The sequence below is a fragment of the Chinchilla lanigera genome, unplaced genomic scaffold, assembly GCF_000276665.1.
Source record: "Chinchilla lanigera isolate Chin_1 unplaced genomic scaffold, ChiLan1.0 scaffold00013, whole genome shotgun sequence".
NCBI lineage: Eukaryota > Metazoa > Chordata > Mammalia > Rodentia > Chinchillidae > Chinchilla > Chinchilla lanigera.
Window position 1 is genome coordinate 17,558,688 of NW_004955414.1, and position 24,950 is coordinate 17,583,637.

Consider the following 24,950-nt stretch of genomic DNA (forward strand, 5'->3'; position numbering starts at 1 on the left):
TATCACAAGGCTTTGTGTCCAATACAGGGTACAGCCAGTTAAGCACTCTGAATTCGGGGAACTGGGGGTGGCAGGGGCGGTGCACAGCAGGAGGGGCTGCAGCACACTGGGAAGGCTTCCTAGAAGAGGCAGGTCCTGCGGGTGGGGGAGGCAGTGCCAAAAAATGAGTCGGCCATAGGCAGCTACAGAGAGAACCCGGAAGGCTCCCTGGGCCATGTGCTGCTGGGGGTAGAGGAGAGACACCAGCCTGTCTGGACCTCTGGCCTCATCAGTGAAGCTCAGGAACTGTAAAAAGCCCAGCTTCCTAGGGCTGTGATGAAAATCAAACGAGGTATCTGCGCTTCACCCACCCTTGGCACAGGAAGGCTCAGGAAATGTCGGTCCTGCCCACTCCTCTGCAGCTCCTGGAGCAAACTAGTAGAGGCAGGCATGCTGGGCCTGTGCGGGTGCAGAGACATGCAAGAGCTCCAGGGAGGGAGCTGGGGCTCCCCGTCTCTCGGGGCACAAGGAGCTTCCAGAGTAGCCTGAGGAGTAAACCCTCAGGTGAAGATCATTCTTGCCAAATCCTACTTCTGCAAATAACCTGTGGGGCCAAGTGAGGATAAGGCCACGGGAGGACACGGGCTGCTCCTACTCCAGGCTGAGGGCAGCCTCTGATGACACAGCCACCCTCAGATCTGCAGCTCGCCACCTGCACCAACAAAGAGTGTGCTGTTCACCAGTATCTCACCCTCCGAAGCTAGATCTTTCCCCATGAGGTAAGATGACTTGCTAAGTCCGGGAACGTGAGCTGGGGTGTGTTTGTCCCCACCACCAGAACTAGCCAGTGCTCCCTGACTCTCTTGAACACACCCTCTGCAGGCACCCCAAAACAGGTGTTTCTGATCGCCTGGAGGCTGGCTGCATCCCAGCCCGCAGCAGCCAACCTTGGAGCTTCTAGCAGGGGCTGGGCTCTCAGGCAGGGCCACGGAAGACAGGCTGGCCCTCAGGAAGCTCCCAGGCAGGCTGAGTAAGCTCGTCTCCCTCTCCCTGGGTTTCTCTAGGGCCTGCTGCCCCCTAGTTTGGTTCCTGCTTTCATCCCTCCTTCATGGAGCCTCTGCAAATCCCTCACCTCTAAGCTAATATTTCCAGGTGGATCCTAGAACCTTTTTTCTGAGCCCTCCAATCTCAGCCAGCCCTAAAAGCCCCTTCCCTTTACCACTAACGCAACTGTCTCTTCTGCTGTTGTTGAGGCCAGAGCTGGTCCAAGCAGGAAGACAGGTTCAGCCCAGGCTTTGCATTGCTGTCTCTGGACTTCAGACCACCAGCCCTATGCCCATGGCTCTGTGTCCAGGTCCAGAATGGCCACTGCCTACTCCTGTGCCCCACCCAGCTAACTCCTCCCCACCCTTCCTTCCCCTCCTCCCTCCCTGCCTGCCCTCCCCTACCCCAAGTGACCTGGATCCCAAGTTCGGCGATGCCCTACCTTCCCCTCAGTGCCTGTGGACAGAGCCTGCAGTAGCTGCAAGGGACCCTTCCCACCCTCCCCAGCTCCCCTTGGCCCCCGTGTATCCATACTGAAGCCTCCAAGTACGTGTCGTAGAGAACAGCACAGCAGATGAATGTGTCGGAGCTCACGGGCTGAATTCAGGCCCTGCCACGAATTAGCTATACCATTTTGATAAGTCATCATCCCCTCTGAGATTCAGTAAAATTAATATTAAAATATGAGGATCCTCCACAATAAAAAGAAGTGAAATACTGATATGTCCAACATCACAGATGAGCTTGGAAAACACTATCCCATGTAAGGCTCAAATCAGACACGACTTTCCCAGCACCCAACCTGTTTGCCAGCAGAGGCGTTGTTCCCAGCAGTGTCTCAGCGCAACACAGGAGCTGTCCCCAGGATGTCCTATAAGAGATAAGATAGGGCAAGGAATCTTGCAGGTCCCCAGACATCTGGAGACACTCAAAAGTTTATCTGGACACCCCAAGGACTTTGCCTACTGAGGTGCAAGACACTCAAAGAACTTGACCACATGTTTATTAACATCGTCCCACCTAATGTCCCTTGCCTTCTTTCAATCCCTATAAAAAAGGCCCGCTTCTCTTTGTTCCCTACAGATGGCATTTTCACCCTCTGTCTGCCTGCACCCAGCTATTAAACCATATGCCTTGTTGCTTTCACAAGAGCCTGTCAAGTGGTCTCTGCCCCGATTTGCACCTTACACCCCATACTCAGTGAAAGAATCCAGTCACCACACAGTACTTCCTGTATGATTCCACTTACATGAAATACCAGAATAGACAAATCTAGAGTCAGAGCAGATCAGTAGTTACCTGGGGCTGGGGAGGGGAAAGCGACATGACTGCGGAGGTGTACAGAGGTTTTCTTGAGAAGCAATGAAAATGTTCTAAAATAGACTGTGGTGACAGTTGTACAACTCTGAATAAACTAAAAACCACTTTAATTGTGTACTTAAAATAGGCAAGTTAAACCAGGTGGGATGGCACACTCTGTAATCCCAGCACTTAGGAAGCTGAGTTAAAAGGATGGCCACGAGTTCAAGGCCAGCCTGGGCTACATAGTGAGTTCAAGGCCAGCCTGTACTACATAGTGAGACCCTGTCTCAGAAACAAAAGTAAGTTTTATAAGGTAAATTATATCTTAATAAATCTGTTATTTAAACAATTTTAGAATCCTAGTAAGACTTACTTCATAGGGATGTTAAAAAATAGAAGTAATATATATAAAATACCTAGCATAGGGCTGGAGATGTAGCTCAGTAGTAGAGTGTTTGCCTATCATCTGTGAAGACTTGGATTCAATCCCCAGCACCACCAAAAATAAATTTATCTTCCACATAGTGGGCACTAAGAAGTGATGTTTATTGTCACTGCTGTTAATAAGAGGACAGCCCCATCTATCATGGGAGGCTTGTCAAAAGCGACACTCACACATGCTCTCCCCCATACACCCTTGTCACCGAAGTGGCCCTTCTGTAGCAGCTAGAAGGAACAATGTTAAAGTCAAGGGAGCAGAACCAGATTTGGAACTTACTGGCCACACCCCTCCCTGCCCCTCACCAGCCTGCCTCTCTCATCAAGGGATCAGACTGTCAACCAGCTTCACTAGGGTTAGGTTTCAGGTCAACTGGCATATAAGACAGGTGCCAGCCCAGAGGCAGCAGAGACAGCAGTGAATGGCAAGGAGGGGCCAGAGATCTTCGCTGCCGCCCCCTGAGATGGAACCGTAGGGAGCCGTAGATCTTTGCTGCACGGCCCTGGCTGGACTCATAGGTAAGACCCACTCCTCTCCCCCAACCCACTCTCTCCCTCTCCCTTCTACGTATTCTCCCTTTCACGGAGGCTTCCAGAGGTAGCCAGGAGCCGTCAGGGACCACTAGCCACAGCTGAGAGACCTGAGAGAGCTAGAGCCCAGCCCCCACCTTGTCAAAATGAGGAAACGGCAACACTGGCGAGGGCCTTCAATGCCACATCTGTGTCCCTCACCCAGGACTCACATTTGCCCAGCTGGCTGCCTCTGGTGGGATTTTGCAAGGTCAGCAAATATGAAGTGACTTCTTCCTTTGGCCCAGAATCTTTGGGGTTCCTCAGTGGAGATGCTGTGGAGGCCTTATCAGGGAGGGTGGGGTTAGGGTTGGCAAGGCAACATGGATGGATGTCTCAGAATAGGGTCCTCCGACTTCTGCTCAGAGGTACCATGAGGAGTTTGTTTCTAATGCAGACTTTCCGAGCTCTACCCAAGATGTGAATCAAGACCTCTGGGGCTGAGGGTCAAGATTCGCTCTGTAAACAAGCAGCTCAAGGGATCATGAGTTCTCCCTGAGATCTGAGACTCAGGACAGTGGAATGGGCTCTGGTTGTCTGACAGACCTTGGCGCCGATCTCAGTTCCATCATTTCAGCTGCATGACTGGCTGGAGCACTGAAACTCAGGGGCTGGGACACCCCACCTTCAGGTGCCCCGCAGGGACACGGGGTAAGGATTCTGAGCTCAGCTTCCTCTCCAGTCAGTGGCAAAGGTTTAATGGCCACCGAGGTTCTTCAAGTAACAATCCAAGAGGTTAGGGGCATGCCTGTGCCTCCCATGATAGCCTCCTGCACCAGTCCTGCTATGAGTTTTGACCTGAGTCTGTGCTCCTCCATTGCATTTTTGGAGGATTGCTCAGGACTGCTCCAACTTCACCCTGGTTGCTGCTCTTGACCAAGTTAGGCTTCAGCGCCTCTTGCTAGCACCATTTCAGCAATCTCCTTCCATCTCTCCCTTCAGCCCATCCTCCACACCTGCTCCAGCATGCTCTCAACACAGGTCTGACCGTGTCTTTCCCTTCCCAGAAAATTGCCAACCACTTGCCATTCTCCAGTAAATAAGTCTAACCTCTGCATTCAAAGTCCTCTAAAGACCCTGGGTTCATCTCTGACCTCATTTCCCACCTACTCACTTCAGTAAGTGGGGCTCTCTGGTCAGCTGGTCCTCCCTGGCTTCTCTGAATGCCTGCCATGTACTGGGCTTCAGAGAAGCAGCATGAATAGATCCTGTACCTACTTTGGGGGCTCCCCATCTAGGGAGGCAACTTACAGATAATGAGCCTCTTCTACAAGAAGGTGTGGGTCAAAGGCAGCTGGGGAGACAGCAAATGCCAAAGGGAAGCCCTGGCTGAAGGTTCAACTCTTTGGCCAGGGTACAAAAGGTCCCCCAGGGTCATGGGCCCAAGCTCAGGAGGAGGAAAAGCAGTGGAAAGGTCCCTGCAGGGCCTGGATGACCCAAACATTTTACAGAAGGTGGCTTAGGGCAAAGAACGCCCTGGAGTTACATCTCCCTGCTGGGAACCTCACTTCTGCTCACTGTGTTCAAGACAGGTCACTTTGCCCATCTGGCTTTAGTTTGTAACACGAAAGTAAAATAAAACACATAATTTATTAGCACCTGAGTGGCCCTCAAAGGTTATTAAGAAGAGACACTAGAGGACACAACCCCCAAAGCACCTCCCCAACTCAGAATCAGAATCTGGGGTTCATGGTGCCCAAGCCCTCTGCACCGCAGCTCATCTCAGAGCTCCGGAGAAGGGCAGGGGAAATGCCAGGGCTGGAGGAAAGAGGCCACCACGATGCCAGTCAGCTGCTCTCAGTGCATTCCAGTCCCAGACCGCAGCCAGAGCCTCCCTGCTGGGCAGGAGCCCAGGCTGGCTGGTCTCTGTGGGGCAAAGGGCAGTGGGGAAGGAGCAGGTGGAGGGGATTTCTCCCAGCATCCCTGCAGTGCCACCTCAGCCCGGGCAGCGCTGAGGCCCCTCCACTACACTCCTAAAAAGCCTGACCCTTCTTGGGCTCTTGTCAGGGAGCAACTCAGATGAGCAAAGAGATGGGCTGAGGGAAGAGCCCAGGAGAGGCTGAGGCCTGACCGTACTCACCTGAGCAGCTCTCGGCCACTCTGGGCCTATGAACGCCATCTGCCAAGTGGGGCAGAGCTACTCACCCTGCCTTTCTCACCAGGCGGTGGCTCCATGCTTGACACTGAAGTCCCCATAGGTGGGTTTTGCTGATCATTTAGTAACTGCAAAAGTCTTTAAATGCTTCAGTAAAAGGAAAGATGGAGTAACCACAGCTACCACTTCATCTGGGGCACTGGGGCTCCTGGTAAAGACAGCCTTGTTGCCTGACAGCATGGCTGGGATTCCGCGACCCCAGTTTCTGTCCATCTTTTTTTTTTTTTTTTTTTTTTGTTTTGGTCTTGGCTTTTGCTTTTCTTTTCTTGGCTTTTTGTTCATTTATTTGGGGGCTTTTTGTTTGTTTGGGGTCTTGGGGAAGCTTTTGAGTGGGTGGGGTTTTTTTTGAGACAGAGTCTCCCTATGTAGTCCAGGCTTGAACTCACTATAGAGCCCAGACAGGACCCAAACTCATGGTGATCTTCCTGCTTCAGCCTCCTGGGTGCTGTTGCTTCTGGTATTTGTTTGCTGCATAAGTAATATATAAAGTTTACTTCTAGTTAAAATAATGTTGAAAAACAGGAGAAACCATTCATCACAGGTGATGCAACAGTATAGAAAATCTAAGAGAACTAGAATAGAACCACACTAAAAATCAAGGCTCTGTTTTTCTACAGAGAGAAAGAGGGTTTCCACTGGAAAGAGTAGTGAAATCTTCAGTAAACAACCAATATTCCAACTTGCATATTGGTTACAAGCATATTTGCTTATATAATGATAGGTTGCACTGCATATTTGAATGTTTTTGCATTTTCCTATGTGTTACATCCAAATAAAAAAATTAAAATTAAGATTATACCCACCAAAAAGAGAATCATGTTGGTATGATTTTAGGCTCCAAAATAAAGCAAGGAATTTTTCTGAGATAGGGTCTCACTCTGCAATCCAGACTGGCCTTGAACTCACTATGTAGCCTAGGCTGGCCTTGAACTCAGAGCAAACCACCTGCCTCAGCCTCCCAAGTGCTGGGATTACAGGTGCAAACTATCATGCTTGGCTCCTTCTGGGAATTATTATCCAGTTTTTGCTTTTAACAAAGTGAGACGGGCTCAAAAACATAAGCGATAACAATAACATAACGAGCAATAACAATACCATTGCTTGTTTTTGAGCCTGGTCTCACTTTGTTACCCAGGATAGTCTCAGGCTCCTGAGCTCAAATGTTTCCTCTTGCCTCAGCCTACCAAGTAGCTGAGACTACAGGTGTCCAGCTCTTTCCATTTTAAGCCTCTGTTTTCTTACCTATGAACTAGATTTCAATACTTTCCTGCCTTCTTTCCAGGGTATTTCAAACCCAGAACAGCAGAGTAAACTTCGGCTTTGACACCTAGAACTGGCAACACTGAACATGCTCATGTCTCTGAGCCTCAGTTTTCTTTTCCAAAAGTAAAAGAAAAAAACTGAGCATAGTGGCACACACCTATAATTCTAGCACTGGGGAGGCTGAGGCAGGAAGATCACTGAGAGTTTGAGGGCAGCCTGGCCTACATAGTAAATTCAAGTCAAGCCTAAACTACATAGCAAGATCCTATCTCTAAAAGAACAAACAACAGAGGAAAGGAACAGCTACCTCTTGGAAAAATTGTGAAAATTAAACAAGATCACATATGGAAAGCTCCCATTCAAGGCCACATAGCCCTGTAGCCACAGCTTTCTCCTGTCCCAAGCTTCAGCCAAGTTCTGACCTTTTGCATAAAGTCAGGCCTTTGCCTCCACTGAGACACCTTCCCAAATCTCCAGCTGTCTTTCCAGGCACAGCTCATGCAATCCTCCTCCTTCCACCTCACACACTGAAGGACCATCTCTGAGTTCTCTCTTGGCAACCCCTTCCCTCTACATTGACCACAAGCCATCCTGCACTGCAGTTATTTTTGGGCAAGTCTAAAGCCTCACCAGGCTCCTGAAGACTCCCTGGGAGTTTACACACCAGTTTTTTCTCATGTCTGGTTTCCCAGAATACCAAGCACAGAACCTGACATGGGATGGGTCTCATCAGCATGTGCTGGTTTTAACTAATTGAATTCTCAGGGCCATAATGTGAGAATAGAATGAATAGGGTTAGGAAGGTGTCTTCTACTAATGCCTTCATTAATTCTTCCAACAAGTATATAGCCCTTCTAGACAGGACAAGTCCCTGCTCATGGGGGCATCTGAATGGGAGAGCTGGACAGTAGACAAGGTCGAAGGGTAATTAGTGCCATGAAAAATTACAATGGAGGATAAGAGAATTATAGGGAGCTGGTATTTTATATTGGGAGCTCAGGTAAAGGGCTCCCCAAAGAAGTGACATTTGAGGAGAACCCTGAAGAAGTGAGGAGGCAGTCCATGTGGTGGTTATGAAAATTGTGTTCCAGGCAGAGGGCACAGCCAGGGGCTCCCAAGTGGCTGAAGCTTAGTGAGTAGGGAGTGGGGAGAGATGATCCCAGGGAAGGGACGGGGAGGGAAGTACCTCCTGAAGGGCCCTCAAGGCCATCCAAAGACTTCAGACTTCGAACTGAAGAAAATGGAGAGCCACTGGGCAATTTTAAAACAGAAAAGTGACATGACTTTGCTTACATATGCTTAAATGCTAGGTTAGGTCTCCAGTTGAAAAATCTCTTCCTCTTCTGTCTCTCACATTTCAAACTCGGTGTGTAATTCCTTTTATAGCTCAGTGCAATTTGCACCTTAATTTGAAAAGCTTAAAAAATAAAACTTTAAATGCAAATCCATGCTGAGAAGGATCAAATAAAAGCACCTATTTGTGCAGCTGAAAATTGACAGAAGGGGTTAGTGATTGGAGCAGCTTTTTAACCTAGCTTATTATTACAGGATTACTTTTGTACATCATTTAGTTATACTTTCTACTGGGTGTTCAAAACCAAGTTAAGATGAGCCTTGTTTTAATTAAAATTAACCTCTTGTTGTCTATCAAGTTCAGTTAAGTCTCCTCAGGCATTACTTTGGAACCATGTGCAGAGCCTTTTAGTTCCTCTGTCATTGTCAGCCATCAGGATGGGTTATGACCTTGCTTGACCATGTTGCTTTCTGTGAAAACTTAGGAAATTTTTTTCTCCAGGTGACCGTCCTTTAGCACACTGTACGCTTGCTGATTTCTGTCCTCTGGTGTCCAGCAATCTCCCTGATTAGGAGGTTGAGTGATTCACTAAGGTTGTAGGGTCTCATAGAAAAGGTTCCTTATGTCCTGGGTCCTCTGACCTTGGAGGGCCAGGACAAAAATATTGGATTTCCTCTTAGCCCAGTTACCTTTCTAGTTCTGGCCTCTAAATTTTAGTTGTTGAACACTCAAAAGAAAAGATCAGTGACATTAGTATTGTAGTGGGAACAGTGAGCTTAATTGTTATTATTTTATCTGAATACCAAGCACATTGAAATATAAAGTATAGACAGAAGACTTTTATTTCTTAGCAACATGGTTGTTTTAGTAGTTGAATCTCTATAGAATGTTAACAGACAACAGTTATATAGTTTTACAAAGAAAACTTGAGCTCAAAAGCAACACATAGTGTTTCAGCATGACAATCATAATGACATTATTTTTGGAACACACTTAAATATCCATCTTAGTATAGAACAGAGTGACATATATAACATATACACCACATAAGTTTTTTTAAAGGCTATTATTTGACAGGCAATCTCATGTTGATTTGATATATATCTCTTATCACAAGTAGTTGGAGCACAAGAGAAATGCAGATGTCTGAGTCTAAAAGAAAAAAGTTATCACCATAAATAATCCTGGTTTTATATCTTAGAAGACCTATACACTTGGAAGGCATGAATATATTCAGTATACCATAAAATTAGTAATAATGAATGTCATAGCTATATGAAAACCTTTCACTCTTAATTTAGTTTTATACCAAAAAATCTTTTAATGGGAAAACCTTATTATTTTATTTATAGAAAACAACCTTTTGACAATGACCAATATAAACATCACAGGTGACCATTTTAAATAAGCAGCATTTATAAAACTGTGGTCCTGACCATTTTAAATAAGCAGCATTTATAAAACTGTGGAGATACCAGCATTTCCTTAGTGAACAAGCCTAGAATAACATTTCCAGGCAGCTGCTCCTTTATTCATCAAGGAGAGCCCTGTCCAGCAGTTGCCTAAGCCCGGGGAGTCTCTATGTAATTATCTGAACACATTTTTAATGACCTATGCCCAGCTCATAATAATTAACATATTATTTTTGATCAATAAAAGAATCCCAAATTATTATATACAGACAACAATATGCATTACATTTGTAAAAACCATTCTTAAAACCATTCCACCAGTCTTGGTGGAAGCAAGTCTTTAATTTTAATGACATTTGTCTATAAGCCAAATTAAGTTATAGACAAATGCTTCAAAAAATTTAAAAAGGCAAAAAGAAGAAAAATAGTTGAGTTCAAACAAAGCAGCTGTAATTGTAGTACAGACAGACCAAGAAAACACACATAATATGATTTGTTTACAAAATCAGAGTGTACTCAGATATATTTGATCAAATTGAATTATAATAATTTTATAATTTTTAAATTTGTAATTATAATTAAACGTCAGAACTTTTTGTAGGTCAATTAACAGAGATCTCTTATAATAAGAATTAGAAGGAACAAAAACCTTTTACCTATAATCACTATTGTTTCATATTTTATTTTGGCAACTCCATGCCCTTTTTCTTTCATTTAGCCTCCAGCTCAGTCACCTCTACACCTTCTGTCTCTTACACAGACTTCATCTTCCAAAAGCATTTGTGGGGGCCTTCTCTGTAAGACTTAACACAGTTTGAGTTAACATTGAATTTTTATAAGATTTGGTTTTTATATTTTGACAAGCTTTGAGATAATTTTTAAGATTTTTTTGTGGTCCTGACCATTTTAAAGCACTGGCTGTAATTTTGATTTATATTTTTAAAAGCTTCTTGAAGCATGGTAATTTTGGTTGCTTGTGAATGAAGCTGCAGATGGCCTACTGTGTAACTAGGACTACAAGTGTGGCTCACCACACCCAGTGTGGCCAAGTGACGCAGAGAGGGGAAGCTACTTTTCTGTTACATGCTCTGCCGTTGGTCTACCATGGCTGAGTTGGGAAATGGCCACTGGCTCCATCTGCCATAGGCACAGCCCCCAAAGGCGACAGCCTGCCCCTTGGAACCCTGGGCCACACCTGCACATGGACAGCCTTCCCACCCTCCTGCACTCCTCATGCACCAGGCTGGTTGCTCCTGATTATTGTGCTGTGGCTCTTCAGACCCAGTGCAGACACAGTCTGTGTACACCACCACCTCCCTTGTGATTGCCACCCCCGACAGTGACCGCGCAGCCACCTTGGTGCACTGTGTCAGCCTCTACAAATTCTGGAAATGCAGGCCAAAAAATAGTCTCTACTTTTTTTCTTATCTTTCCCTTCCCTGATCAGCATAGGCCCTTTTTAAATTTTCTCTCACTTTATCCCAATTCTCTACATCCAAAGTTCCCACCTGCAGAAACCATGGGTTATGTTTGGTAACATCTTGTAGTATTTTTGAAAGAGATCAAACTAAGTTCCAAGTTGAAAAGATCTCAGGGAAAACCATTTCTCCTCTGTCGTGTGTCCATTTAATATTTTTTCCAATTCTTTCCCAATTATCTATATCCAAATTGTCTGCCTAAGGAAACCATGGATCATATTTGGTTACCTCCTGTAGCATTTTTGATAAATTTTTAGTCACCACATGAGCCCCTGAGTGTTTTAATAAGCTTCAGAGCAGCTGATTATATCTCTGCTCTTCAGCTGACCTTTTCTGCCCCATGTTTTATTCCCAGATACAAAACAGCTATTTGTGGCAGTGAACGCTTTATCTTTCTGTTCCCTCAAAGACATCTCTGCAATTCTTCCCGTGAAGTCTTTCTTTCTTCTCTGTTTCACAGCCTCTTTCCACTCCACGTGGTCCTTACTTGTCCTGATTTTTGTAAAAGAAAAAGTCCCTCAGTTTGGACAATTATCAGGAGCTGATCCATCTCCCAAACTTATGGACAAGATTATGGAAAAAGGTTAAATAAAAGAGAAAATGCAGTGGTTTGTGGGGGTCCAGGAAGTTCCAGAGCTTTCTTGGAACTAAGACAAAGACTTCTCTGGACTGTTAGTATTTATTGGGTCCTTAATAAATCAAGGGGGTGCAGGGAAGTGGAGGGCACATCTGAGGCAAAAGGCAGGTGAAAATGAGCAAGCTTTGAGAAGTTAGAGAAAAGACATTCCAAGCAGTAAATCTTACCAACCAAGAGAAATGCTTTATCTCTTAAGCTGGCAGTTATTGCCCTGGAATAGGGAGTAAGAGCCAAATGTCCTCAGCTGCTGCCTTACCTTGCCTTCAGAGGCTGTGAATATGAGCTTTCCCAACAGAGCTAGAGAGCACTGTGGTCAGCACCTTAACCTCTACACAGTTACACTGCCCAATCCCCAGCACTCCCCTGTCCAAGAGACTCATCCCTTTCAGCTGACAAGGGCCACCTTGGTGGGATAAGGCAAGAAGGGGGACGTGCCAAGCCAGGGAGAGCTTCAGTCCACCTCCTGTGGAGTCAGCTGAGGGGCTAGCAGCGGAGCACCTAGACCCAGTCTCCCTCCCCGCACCACAGACAGAACAGCAGTCCAGGAACCCTGAAAGATGTCTTTGGTCACAGAAAAAGTACCACAGCTGAGAAGGGTTGTTTTATCGGATTTGTTTGTTTTATGGATAACAAGAATCTACTCAGGCATCCTTGGGGGAAGAAAGTCTTGATCCAAACGAATGACAATTTTATTGAGTCATGAGAAAACTCTTGCAATTACTTGGGAGAGGGAGATCTGACTGATAGGCACCTCTAGGGCCCAGGCTCACAGACAACCTGTCACAGGAAGCAGCTGAACACTGGGAGAACAGGGTGTGTACGGAGAAGAACCACACCTGGTCCCTGTTTGAGCCTCATTTCCTCATCCATACAATAAAGATACCATCAGCATCCCTGCCTGTCCCTGGCGGGAAGGGAACAGAGTGAGGATCGCAGGGTGAGAGGGAGGGGAAAGTGACCAATTTTTATGAGGCAAACTCACAAGGCATATGTGTGGAAATGGCCAGGCTGCCTGCTTTTATTTAGCCCCTTCCGGTGCTATGGGCACCTAGACAGGGACCAGGCCAGACAGCACAGGCCCATCTGCTTCCCCTGGCCTATCTCCTGCAGCCTCCTCCCAACACTGAAGTAACCTCTCTCCTTGGACCTTGCTGGGCCTCAAAGGCCCTGGCTGATCTTGCTGGGACCATGGTTGGACTGAAGCCTTCGGAAGAGCCTCCCACAACAGCGGTGAAGTTCCTTGGGGCAGGCACTGCGGCCTGTTTTGCTGACCTACTCACATTTCCACTGGACACAGCCAAGGTCCGCTTACAGGTAGGTGCCCTTTGGCCTAGGGTCATTATTCACACAAAAGGACAGGCTGGTCACTTTCTCCACATGCCCAGGCCATCTGCCAATGTGCCCTTCCTCACACAGAGCCCTGGGGAGACCACTCACTCCACTGCTTAGGACCCTTCCCTGCCTCCTCCCCACCGCCATCGCCCAGGACAAAAGAAAATCTAAATGCCTTGGTATGATGTGACAGGGCCCTTTACTGCCTAGCCCTGCTCTGTAAACCATAAAGTGTGAAACAAAGGTAAGGAATTAACTGTGTGACTGTGGGAAAGCCACTAACCATTTACAAAATGGGAAAAACTTCTGCACCTCTGATTTGCTCTGAGAATCAAACACCATAGTGTGTACAATGTTGTTCTGAGAACTGTAAAATGCTGTAAAAAACCTCATTGTGATGTGATAGACATGCTTGTTCTCAAGGCCCAGCCAGGCAGGTCCAGCCCAGGCAGGGCCCCTGTGCACAGCCCCTTCCCACCCCCACCCAACTCCTCAGCAACTCTGATTATCCCCCAGATCCAAGGAGAGAACCCAGCAGCCCAGAGAGTGCAGTACCGCGGCGTGCTGGGCACCATCCTGACCATGGTGCGCACCGAGGGCCTCCGCAGCCCCTACAACGGGCTGGTGGCAGGACTGCATCGCCAGATGAGCTTCGCCTCCATCCGCATTGGCCTCTATGACTCCGTCAAGCAGTTCTACAGCCCCACAGGAGCAGACCGTGAGTGCCTGGTACCCCACAGACACCAAGGGGGCAGAGGAAACAGAGCTTACTCGTGAGTCAGGACCCTGGAGCAGTCTAGACTCGGAGGCACACTCTGGGTGTGGGGAGCCGTTACAACGCCCAGGAGGAGGCTGATGATTTGGGGGACAGTCCTGGGCCCTCCTGGGGGGGAAGAGTGTGGGCAATCGCAGGGCAGCTTGAAGAACATCTGCAGTTAGCATGGACTCTGGCATATTCTCTCGACCTTCCCCAGATGCCAGCATCGCTATCCGGATTCTTGCGGGCTGCACCACAGGGGCCATGGCAGTAACCTGTGCCCAGCCCACAGACGTGGTGAAGATCCGATTTCAGGCCAGCGTACGCCTGGGGCTGGAGAGCGACAGGAAATACAGCGGGACTATGGACGCCTACAGAACCATCGCCAGGGAGGAAGGGATCAGGGGCCTGTGGAAAGGTAGGCCAGGGAACCTCAGGCAGGGCACAGAGCAAGGAGGAAACTCCCAGAGTAGTGCATTCCAGTGAGGCCATAAGAACACCCCAAACAAATCCCTCACACACAGCGGCAGATTCAGTCCAATTTACTGACACCTCACCATGTGCAATGTGCAGGCTGCTGTGAGGAAGACAGACATCAGTATGACACTTTACATTCTCACGGTGCACTCAGATGGCAGAGGTGAGACACTGAGCAGCTGCTATGCCACAGGCAGGACATGCCAGGCGTCCTCCAGAGGTGTAGACCCAGAGGTTGGATTGACCACGCTGGCTCCAGGGAGAAGGGGGCACCTGAGCCGGCCTTAAGGTTGAGTGGGCTCTAGGTGTGTGGAGATGGCAGGGAAGAGCCTTCCAGTTTCCAGTCACAGAACAAAAACAGGCTCCAGAGGAGCATAGCTATGAGGAGAGGTGTGCAGGGAGATGCAGTGAGGAGAGCGATTTCTCGGGAGCAAAGACTTTTGTGTCCGCTGTGTGTCTACATGGTGGCCACCTTGAAAAATGGCAGAATCTCTCCCGCATATGGGCCACATCTGCATCCTTGCAGAAGAAACAGGGACTTTGTTAAGATTAAGGGCAACACACCTGGTCACAGCGCCAACTCTGCACCATCTTGCTGGGAACCCCTCAGCCTTTCCCTTCCTCAGTGACACCATCCCTCTCCAGCTCTGCCAGTGCCCCATGCTGTCACCATCGCAAGGGCCCAGCTCCTCTCTTCTACAAATGACTTCCTTTTCTGGTTGCACCTGGTCTGGTCGCCCCCACCATCGCCTAGGACAATAGATGTGACAGGGCCCTCTCCTGCCTCTTTGTAAAAGCAGGACCTTCTAGTTGGGGTGGGCTCCCCTGGCTGAGACCACTGCAGTGCAGTACAATTGCCCCCAAACTGGGCTTGGGACCTTGCAACAGGGACAACCACTTCTCCGTTCAACAGCCCCCGCCACCTTCCTCACAGGAACTTTGCCCAACATCACAAGGAATGCCATTGTCAACTGTGCGGAGATGGTGACCTATGACATCATCAAGGAGAAGCTGCTGGACTCCCACCTGCTAACAGGTAAGGCCCTGGGTTTCAGGGAGGCAGTGCCCCCTCTACAGGGTGGGCACCACCCAGGGGCAATGGGGCTTTCGCAGGAGCTGGAAGAGGAGCAGAGCCCGGTACAAGGCTGTGATGAGTAGGAAAGGCCTGGGCTGGAGGTCAGAGCCTTGGGTTCCAAGACCAGCATCACTTCTCGCTACTTGTCTTCCAGTGAGAGTCTTTCACCTCTGACTTCAGCTTCCTAAATGAGGCCGCTGGGCCGTGTGGCCTTCTGACTCTAGGATGCTCAGTTCTGGTTTGTCAGGACTTACTGAGAGCTCAGCCCTGGGCACCATGAGGGAGACGGATGATTCCATCTTATGCTCAAGGAGTTCGAGGTTGAGATGGAGACAGAGAATGAATGCACACGGAACGGAGTGCAAGTCACTCACTTCCTGATAGCCGCTCTTCCGTCCCCCCCGACAGACAACTTCCCCTGCCACTTTGTCTCTGCCTTTGGAGCCGGCTTCTGTGCCACAGTGGTGGCCTCCCCAGTGGACGTGGTGAAGACCCGGTATATGAACTCACCCCCAGGCCAGTACCGCAGCCCCCTGCACTGTATGCTGAGGATGGTGGTCCAGGAGGGCCCCACAGCCTTCTACAAGGGGTAAGCCTCCCGCTCCTGCCTCCAGCACTCCCTCCCTGAAAAATCAGGCTTTTTTATCTTGTGTACCTACCACTGGTCTACCTGGGGATACAGTGGTGACCAGTACAGACACAAATGTCACAGAGAAGTATAAAGAACAATGAAAGTTTTTAACAAGTGGACAAAACCTGATTGGACAGTTAGGGGATCCTTACTGAGGAAAAGGCTCTTTACTAAGAATAGGTAAAAGGATAGGTCTAGCCCCAAACACTTTGGGCAGGGGAGAAGGAGAAAAAGGTGGTTAGTGCTCCTGAGACTCTTCCAGAACCTACTACCACGACTATTGATGGCCACATTCATGGCAGCAGAAGTGCCATACTCACCACGCCAACGCTTGTGTTTTCTATGCACTTGCATTTGCTGTTCCCTCTGCCTGGAATGCCTTTCCCTCACACCTCTATGCTCTGAGTCTTTGCCATTCTGCCAGACTATTCTAATGCCACCTCCTCCCTAACACACATCTATAAATTTTCTCTCCTCCCTGTCAACTTGGGCAATACCACTTGATTGCATTTTTATGGTATTTATCACCTCCTGCCTTATATTACAGTATTTGCAAGCTTAAATTATTTACCATGCTAGAGTGCAAGCTCCTTAGAGCCAAGGACTGGTGGCTCATCTGGAATCACTAGCACTAAGCAAGCCCGCGGTAATGTGTGTTACGTAGCCTCGCCCAGCTGGCTGAGTGCCTGTGCACCGGGCCTTGCACAAAGCACCTTACCTAAGTTATCTCATCAACTCCTGACCCGGCCAGTAGTTCCCCACATGGACTGAGGAAGAGACTGTACCTCAGAAAGGTAACTTGTCTAAGATCACAAATTAAAATTACAGCACCATGGCTTAAATCCAAACCACCTGATATCACACCTAAGGTGTGGCTGTTTATCCCCCTGGTAAAACTGCTTGGCCCTCGCACCGCTCACCACTGATGCCTTTGGCAGATAGTTTTCTGGTGCCCAGTGTTACACTGAATCCAATAAGCAAACGAGAATCACTATAGGTTCTCAAGTTTGGAGAATAAAACTGTCTTTCGCTTCACAGACCACCCGGCTAAGTGCTTCTCTGGTTTCAGCCTTCAGCTGTAGTAGCTGCTTGTTTATACTTTCCCTTGTCAAACATTGACTGAACATCTACCTTGTGGGCAGCAGGCCTTGTGCCGCGCCTCGCTCAAACAGCAGCAGACAAGTACGTGAGATACACTGAATGTTGACTGATTGGGACCTATGCTGTGGGCTGTCCAACACAGACTTGTTTAATCCACACGACAATGCTGTAAATACTGACGGGACGTGGTGGCACACACCTGTAATCCCAGCACTCAGGAGACTGAAGCAGGAGGATCACCACAAGTTCGAGGGCAGCCTGGGCTACATAGCAAGACCCTGTCTCAAAGAAAAAAAAGTAGATACTGTCATTTTCTCATTTTAAAAATGAGGAAACCAAAGCTCAGAATGATTAAGTCATTCATCCAGAGCTGTGTGGGGCTGAGCTAAATTTGGTTCCCGGCTGTCTTCGCCCTCCTGTGACCCTGCTTCTCCCTGTCCCAGCAGGGGCCCTCCTCAGATGTGGCAGATCAAGGTAGAAATGAGCCAGAAAGCCCAGCATCAGGCAGAGTTAGGTCAGACATCACATTTGAAGCTCATGGCTGCTACGTACTAGGTGTGTAGTTTTGGTTGAGCTCCTTGGTCTCCCTAGGCCTCAGTTTCTAAAAGAGAAACACAGCAACAAACACAATTATCATATAGAACTGTGAGAATTAACTGCCAGACACAGTAACCTGTCTCAAAGTGTTAACACTTTCCTGCCTCCAACTTCTTTTTTTTTTTTTTTTAATCTTTTTGAGACAGGGTCTCTGTATGCAGTTCAGGCTGGCCTTGCACTCACTTTGTAGCCTAGGCTGGTCTCAAAATTCACAACAATTCTCCTGCCCCAGCCTCCTGAGTGGTGGGATTACAGGTGTGCACCACCACGCCCAGCTACCTGCCTCCAACTTCTGCCTAAATCCCTTCAGAGTAGACCAAAACTGAAAGAATCTCAGAAAATGCTTATGATAAATTAGGCATGGTGGCACATGCCTATAATCCCAGCACTCATGAGGTTGAGGGAGGAGGATCACCATGAGTTTAAACCCAGTGAGACCTGTCTCAAAAAAAAAAGAAGAGCCAGACATGGTGGCGCACTCCTGTAATCCCAGCACTCGAGAGGCTGAGGCAGGAGGATCGTTGTGAGTTTGAGACCAGCCTGGGCTACAAAGTGAGCTCAAGGCCAGCCTGAACTGCATAGTGAGACCCTGTCTCAAAAAGACAAAAAAAAAAAAAAAAGAAGAAGAAGACAGAGAGAGAAAGAGAGAGAGAATGACAGAAAAAAAAAGAAAAAACATGCTTGATGAATGGTTTGGTTCTTTAGCATCAATGCATGTAAAGGCGAGCATAGGGATCTACTTGCTGGCCCACTCCTCCTGATGTTGTGGTTGGTTTTATTTCATCAGATTCACCCCCTCCTTTCTTCGTCTGGGATCCTGGAATGTGATGATGTTTGTAACCTATGAGCAGATGCAGCGGGCCTTGATGAAAGTCCAGATGTTGCGGGAATCTCCATTTTGAACAAGACCAAAAGGCCGGTCGGTACTTACCTTGCATGAGGCCAGTCAAGATTGGAATAAACAGTGGACCCACACCTGCTCTGACACAAGATTCCAGAAATGTGCACTTATCACTGATTCCAGAAATAGAACTAGGAGAACATTCTGGTGTGCAGGGCTTTGTCTTAAGAACACTTTGTTTTGCACTGACATGATGGAAAATAAATTATATTAATTTGTGAAACCCATTGGGTTGGGTGCCTAACATTTAGGCAAGAGAAAACAAACCAGAGCAGATCTATTTGAATAAAAAGGAAGTTTGCAAGGTCATCTTCCCAGAAAATCAGATGAGGCAATCAGTTACCACCAGGAAAGTCTGCTGCCTGGGACGGAGCAGTACAGTTGGAAACCAGCTAAGAGCCTCAGGGACACCACGGGCGCAGCGCAAAGCCGGGGCTGCAGCCTTCCCAGTCAGTCTCACAGGGATCTGCTGCCTGTTGGTAAGGAGTCAGCCAACTGGGATTCTAGGAAGTTAAGGAACAAAAGAAAAAAATCTGGAACCTGTGCCAAAAGAGACCTGGGCCATTCCAGGCTGAGGCCTGCAAAGGCCCCGCCTCAGGACACTGGAAGGTCAAGAGGTGGCCTCAGTCCCCTGTCTTGTGAAATGGGCACTAGGGTGTCAGGAGGATCAAGTGAGAAGCTGGCCATGAAACCACTTTATAAAAGAAAAACTCTGGACATAGGCAAGTATGAGGACTATGCCTGGGAAAGGATTTTGTTGGGACGGAGAAGAACTGCCAGGGAGGAAGTTTTGGAAAAATACAGTTGCCTGCTGGTACAGTGCGGTGACAGTGACAGTGGATGACGCGGTGCTCCCTGGCTGCACCGTGTGGTGCAGAAGAGGCACTGCCTGCTGACAGCCTCAACTACAGGACTCCGAATCTTTGGAAAATTATTATGAATAAAGGAATTCCCACCTTAAGTGAGGGAATAAAAACAGCCACTTTTCTGCCTTCTCTTTCGTGGACAGGGTCTTCTCTACTCCCTGCAGGGTTCCTATCTGTCAGGACTGGGCCAGCCCTGGTCCCAGCAGCCCACACTTCCTTCTGCTCTCTCACTGTCCCCTTGGCTGCAGGCAAGTTGCTGTACTGCTAGGCCTTTGGCTGCTCCATGTACAAAAGAGAAGCCTGGACCAGGTGACTATTTTCCAGCTTACGACTGCACATCATTCAGGTTGATAATGAGGACCCACAGTGCCAGTGGCTTTTCCTGCTTCTTAGAGCTTAGTATAGCTCTGAGGATAATAAGAACTTCCCTCATTCTATCCTACTAATAATTTAAGGGACTCCTTGGCCCTCAGTGTCTTCCCAGAAAAGTGGGAACGACAATCCCTACCTTGTGCACTCTGCTGTGAGGGTTAACCTAAATCACCCAGGAATAAAGGAGGAGCTCGGCAATGGCATTTCATTTCCTCCTTTCTTCCTATGCATTCTTCCCTAACTTTAAATTGAAGCTGAATAGTTCAAACAAAAGCAATCTAGGTGCGATGGTGCACACCTATAATCCCAGCACTAGGAGGCTGAGGCAGGAAGATCACAAATTTAAACCCTGGGTGACTTAGTGATTTAGTGAGACCCTGTCTCAAAATTTAGAAAGAGCTAGGGGGCCAGGGATGTAGCTCAGTGGCACAAGCATCTGCCTGGCAAGCACAAGGTCCTGAGTTTTATTGCCAGTACAAAAAAAAAAGAGAAAAGAAAAAAGAAAGAAACCTTGCTACTCCCTTTGAGCTGGGAATATAGCTCAGTGGCACAGTACCTGCCTGGTAAGTGTAAGATCCTGAGTTCAGTTCCCAAAACAACAACAAAAAAGACAAAATAATAATAATAATAATAATTTGCCAGGCATCGTGGTACACGCCTGTAATCCCAGCACTCAGGAGGCTGAGGCAGGAGGATCTTTGTGAGTTCAAAACCAGCCAGCACTACAAAGTGAGCTCAAGGCCAACCTGAACTGCATAGTGAGACCCTGTCTCAAAAAGACAAAAAGAAAAAAAAAGAGAGAGAGAGAGAGAAAGCTTTTATCAGAGAGAGAGGGACAGAAGGTGGGCCTGAGTGGGTTGCCCAAAGAACCTGTCTTTTCCATGGATTTTATAGAGCAAAATCACGAGGTGAGGTGTGTCCAAGGTGGGGTAAAAATAGGAAATCACAAGGTGGGCATGAGGTGGGACAGAACTATGGTCATCCAATAAGAATTGTTCAGGTAAAATTGATTAAATGGGGAGTCATGTAGTAAGCAGGCATAAATACAGAACAGGAGCTCTACCTGTAAGGAGCTGGGTCAGTCACTCTTCAAGGTGATCACTATCTATTCAGAATATCAATCCCTGAGGTTCATCTCTCGGGAGGTCTATGGGTGCTTTTGTTTAATCTTTTGTCTTAAGATCTGGCCCACAGCAATACCACCTCTCCATTTGCAAGGTATCTGGTCTTCCATACTGGCTCCTTCGAGGGCCTGGCCCTGTCTGACTGCCTATAATGTTTCTATCTACCTCAGCTGCCTACATCATCTGCAGGAAAGCAGGAGCTGGCACGCAGAAGACCACCACCTGAGGCCCACCCAGGAAGGACCACTCCTGAGCTCCATGCAGCCATTCCCCTACATCCCACCTCCAGCCAAGTCATTTTAAAGAAATCTGCTTTTCTTCAAACTCTCCTAGTTTGGGGCCAGGGATATAGTTCAGTGGCACAGCACCTGCCTGGCAAGCGCAAGGTCGTAAGTTCAATTCCTCGTATCCAAAAGAGAAAAAAAAACCTCTCCTAGGGTATCAGGCAAAAAAAAAAATGAAACAGTTTAAGCCTGGACTCAGTCACCACAGTGACAATGGGTAAGTGACTTTATGGTAAGTAAAGACAATGTCTTACAGAATATTTTATTCAGGAGAAATGAATGTTAAGTAAGGAATGTAATTATATAACTCTACATGAGCTCATTTGTGTCAGAGCATGTTAAAACTGCAGAATGTGCTGTACAATGCACAAATTCACTGTGCATGCACCTTAAGCTTCATATTATGTCAGGTGCTGAGGTAAACAAGGCCAGCCCTGTCTTGAAGGAACTCAGTGGAATAGAAGTGAGGCAGGACAGGAAAATTAGATAGATGGAAAGTAGATATGAAAATTGTACTTTTAATAAAAAGTGAATGTTCAAGACACAAAATTCCCTAAGGTCCTTAAAGATATAGTACGCCTGGGGCACTCCCTTTTACCTATAAATGAACTTTTTTTTTTTACCTAGTAATAGACCATCTCTATTACCTGGAAAATAGTACTTGCCCAGTGGAAGGGCTACAGTTCTATCACCTGTGATGTCTGTCACCTACAAATGGGCTGTTACTCTTTCCCTGCAGAAGAGTTTCTCATCTGTAAATTGAATCCCCCCCCCCTTTTTTTTGAGACAGGGTCTTGCTATGTAGTTCAGGCTGGCCTTGAGTTCACTATGTAGGCCAGGCTGGCCTCAAACTCATAGCAATCCTCCTGCCTCAGCCTCCCAAGTGCTGGGGTTACAGGTGTGCACCACCACACCTGGTCTGAATCCCCTTTCTATAGACTTACAAGTTCTACAGATTTCCTCTCCCAAATCCCCCAATAATATACCCAGCTCAAGGCCATAAACGTCTCCCTCTTAAGGGCCATACTCTAGTATTTCTTTTAGTGTGTTTAATTACTTTTAAATTTTGCCTAATAAATCCCTTTCTGCCTCTTACTGACACACCCTGAATTTTTTTTTCTATGATAAGAGTCAGCAAACCTACAACTTGTCCCATAGCTTGGGTGAGTCAAGGTTCCCATCTTTACTTTGGGGTCCTCTCTGGACTCTGTCCTGTAACATAGAATGCTGGGTGATGTGTTTCTCACCTCAAAGATTCCTGCTGAGTCACCATGGCACCGAGCCAATATGGCACTGGCCACTGGAGGCCATGTGCTAAGCCCCACACTTCTTCCTCTGAGTCAAATTACTGCTTCCTACTTCCCCTTTTGTAATATCCTGTTTCCTTTTCTCACACTCCTGCCCAGTCCCTGTCTGCCATATCAGGTGGTCCGCCCCCTAAGCCCCGCCTCCAGATTGGTCCTATTTAACCTTTGTCCCTAGGCCAGGCCTTCAGAAGCTCCACATCCCTCCTTTCTGCTGTGGTCTTCTCTGCATCCACAATAAAGGCATTTTTATTTTTGTTGTATTCTTATCTGTGCCAAAAAACCTATCACTGGGCAGGAAAGAAAAATGAGCCACAAGCTACCATATAAGACTGTTAACCGCTACAGATTGATGTACCAGTACTGGTTTTTGGGTCCCAAAGATATTTCCCTACTGGAGACCCTTTCCACAGCACCAGGGACACCTGTAGTGAGTCCTCAATTTCCTGGCTGGAGCTACGGTGTACAGCAGAGAGAAAGAGCAAGAGACAAAACAGAGAGGCAACAGGGATGCAACAGGAACCTGGGATGACCAGTTGTTCTCTGGAAACTAAAGGCCATGAGGCACCCAGAACCTTGATATTTATTCATTACAACTGAGTCAAGGACAGTGGGTGAAGGGCAATGGGTGTTTCTGGGAACAGTAATGGTGACCAAGGTGGGCTAGTAAAGGACAAAACATTCTTGCAAGGACAAGGACAAGACAGGGAGCCAATAAGGAAACTGTAGTTTACCCAGGTGCCTTATCAGTCTTCAACAGGTCTTATATTGCCCTGTAAGCGCCACAGCAGTCCTTAGCCCTAGGGCTTCCAGCTGTGACCAGAAAAGAGCAGGGAGTTTCTGTGTTCTAATCTGGCTCAAAAGTCAGGAAAAGGACAAACTCAGACATCTCCTAGATTCAATTTATAATTCGTGGTCCCCAACAATTTCCAGGGATTCTTTCCAAGATCTTGGTGTCCCAAACAAAGAACAAGACATGCAAAAAAAGGTAGTGAGGATTTACATTTATTAAAGGTAGAAAAAGAAGTATGCTCTACAGGGTAAGACCAGGCCACTGAAAGAATTTACAGTGGCCCCAAGGTTAATGACAGGGGTCTTTTTGTATCACTCATTCCTCAGTCTGATGTCAGATCTAGGTTGTCCTATAAAAAGCCCATTTGATTTCACACCAGATGTAAATGAAGAATTGAAGATAGCACTTTTTGATTGGTTCCAGATTCTGGGTTTGGGAACTGTTCTACAACTGTGTTCTGGGTCTCTGTGATTTTTTTTTTAAAGAGTGGGAAAGATTTATTGAAAGAGATATAGGACTCAAGAGGGGAATGCAGGTGCTGGACTCCTGTTTTATGCTGCATTTAAACTTACTAGACTTGCTGTCAATTGAAATCTATCACCATTTTAACAAAAACACAAGACATAAGCTACTGACAAGATGACAATTTCAGTTACCCAAATGAGTCACAATGCAGAATATTTAAGGGTGCCATGAAGAAAAAGCAAACTTGTACCTCCTTCCAAAGATCTTGCTGGGGCCTCCAAGATGCTATAGTTAAGATACAACTCCCAAACTGATGTGTTGAGTTTGTATTCTCTGAAATCAAAGAATGAATTCCAAAGTACAGAGGAGGTTAAGAGTAGGAAAGATTTTTTTTTTTTTTGGTTTTTTTCATGACCTTGTGCTTGCCAGGCAGGCACTGTGCCACTGAGCTAAAGCCCTTAGGAAAGATTTATTGAGAGAGAGAGATAGGACTCACTATAGAGCAGAGTGCAGATGATCAAAGGAATGAGGCACACACAGTTGGGAGCTGGGAAATGGGAAATAGGAATAGCTCCTGAGAGATAGGAGAGGTCCTAAATGGGTTGCCCTCAGTCTCCATGATTGATAGGTCATACCCACTTTCCCAGCCAATTTGCCCCACCCTAATCTCCTGCCTCAGTATTTTATAGTTTAAATATGGGGTACCTCCCCCAAAGCCTCATGTGCTTGGAAGGTGTTCAGGGGGCCCAGTAGACAGATGAGGGACACCTGGCCTGGTTTGGGGGAATTTCTTGGAGGAAGATACCTAAGGGACAGACAGGAATTATCCAGGCAAAGGAAGGTGAGTGAAACTCACTCTAAGCAGAGAGAATAGCTTGTGCAGCAGTCCAGAAACCAGGCAAAACAAAGTTTACTCAAGGGATTGGCAGCTGTCGGTGTGGCTGGGTTGCAGATTTACAAGGGAGTAGTGAAAAAGATGGAGATGGAAAATTGAAGTCATAGCTATAGGTTGAATGGATGTGCTCCACATCCTGCTGTTACAGCCCTAACCTCAAATGTGAATTTGAAGATGAAGCCTTTGGGAGGTAATTAGGTTTAAATGAGTCCTGATGGGGTTAGTGTCCTTATGGGAAGAGGAAGAGAGACCCAGAAATCTCTCTTTCCTCACTATGTGAGAATACAGCAAGGAGGCAGCCATCTGAAAGCCATGAAAACAGCCCCCACCAAAAACCAAACTGCGGGAACCTTGACCTTGGGCTTCTTAGCTTCCAGAGCCATAAGGAATAAATTCTCGTTGTT

The 24,950-nt window shown here is 47.2% G+C and overlaps 1 protein-coding gene across 2 annotated transcripts; it reads left to right on the plus strand.

Annotated features, from left to right (window-relative positions):
- Positions 1-201: 201 nt before the first annotated feature.
- Ucp3 (uncoupling protein 3 (mitochondrial, proton carrier)) lies at positions 202-19,421 on the plus strand. Of its 2 annotated transcripts, none has more exons than XM_013511702.1 (7): positions 202-758; positions 12,683-12,886; positions 13,421-13,622; positions 13,879-14,079; positions 15,073-15,174; positions 15,622-15,802; positions 18,330-19,421. In XM_013511702.1, the coding sequence occupies exons 2-7, from the start codon at positions 12,761-12,763 to the stop codon at positions 18,442-18,444; spliced, it is 927 nt and encodes a 308-aa protein (XP_013367156.1). In that variant the 5' UTR covers positions 202-758; positions 12,683-12,760; the 3' UTR covers positions 18,445-19,421. The 2 variants fall into 2 exon arrangements, with proteins under 2 accessions (XP_013367156.1, XP_005379984.1); XM_005379927.1 differs by lacking the exon at positions 202-758 and adding an exon at positions 3,186-3,282.
- The last annotated feature ends 5,529 nt before the right edge of the window (positions 19,422-24,950 follow it).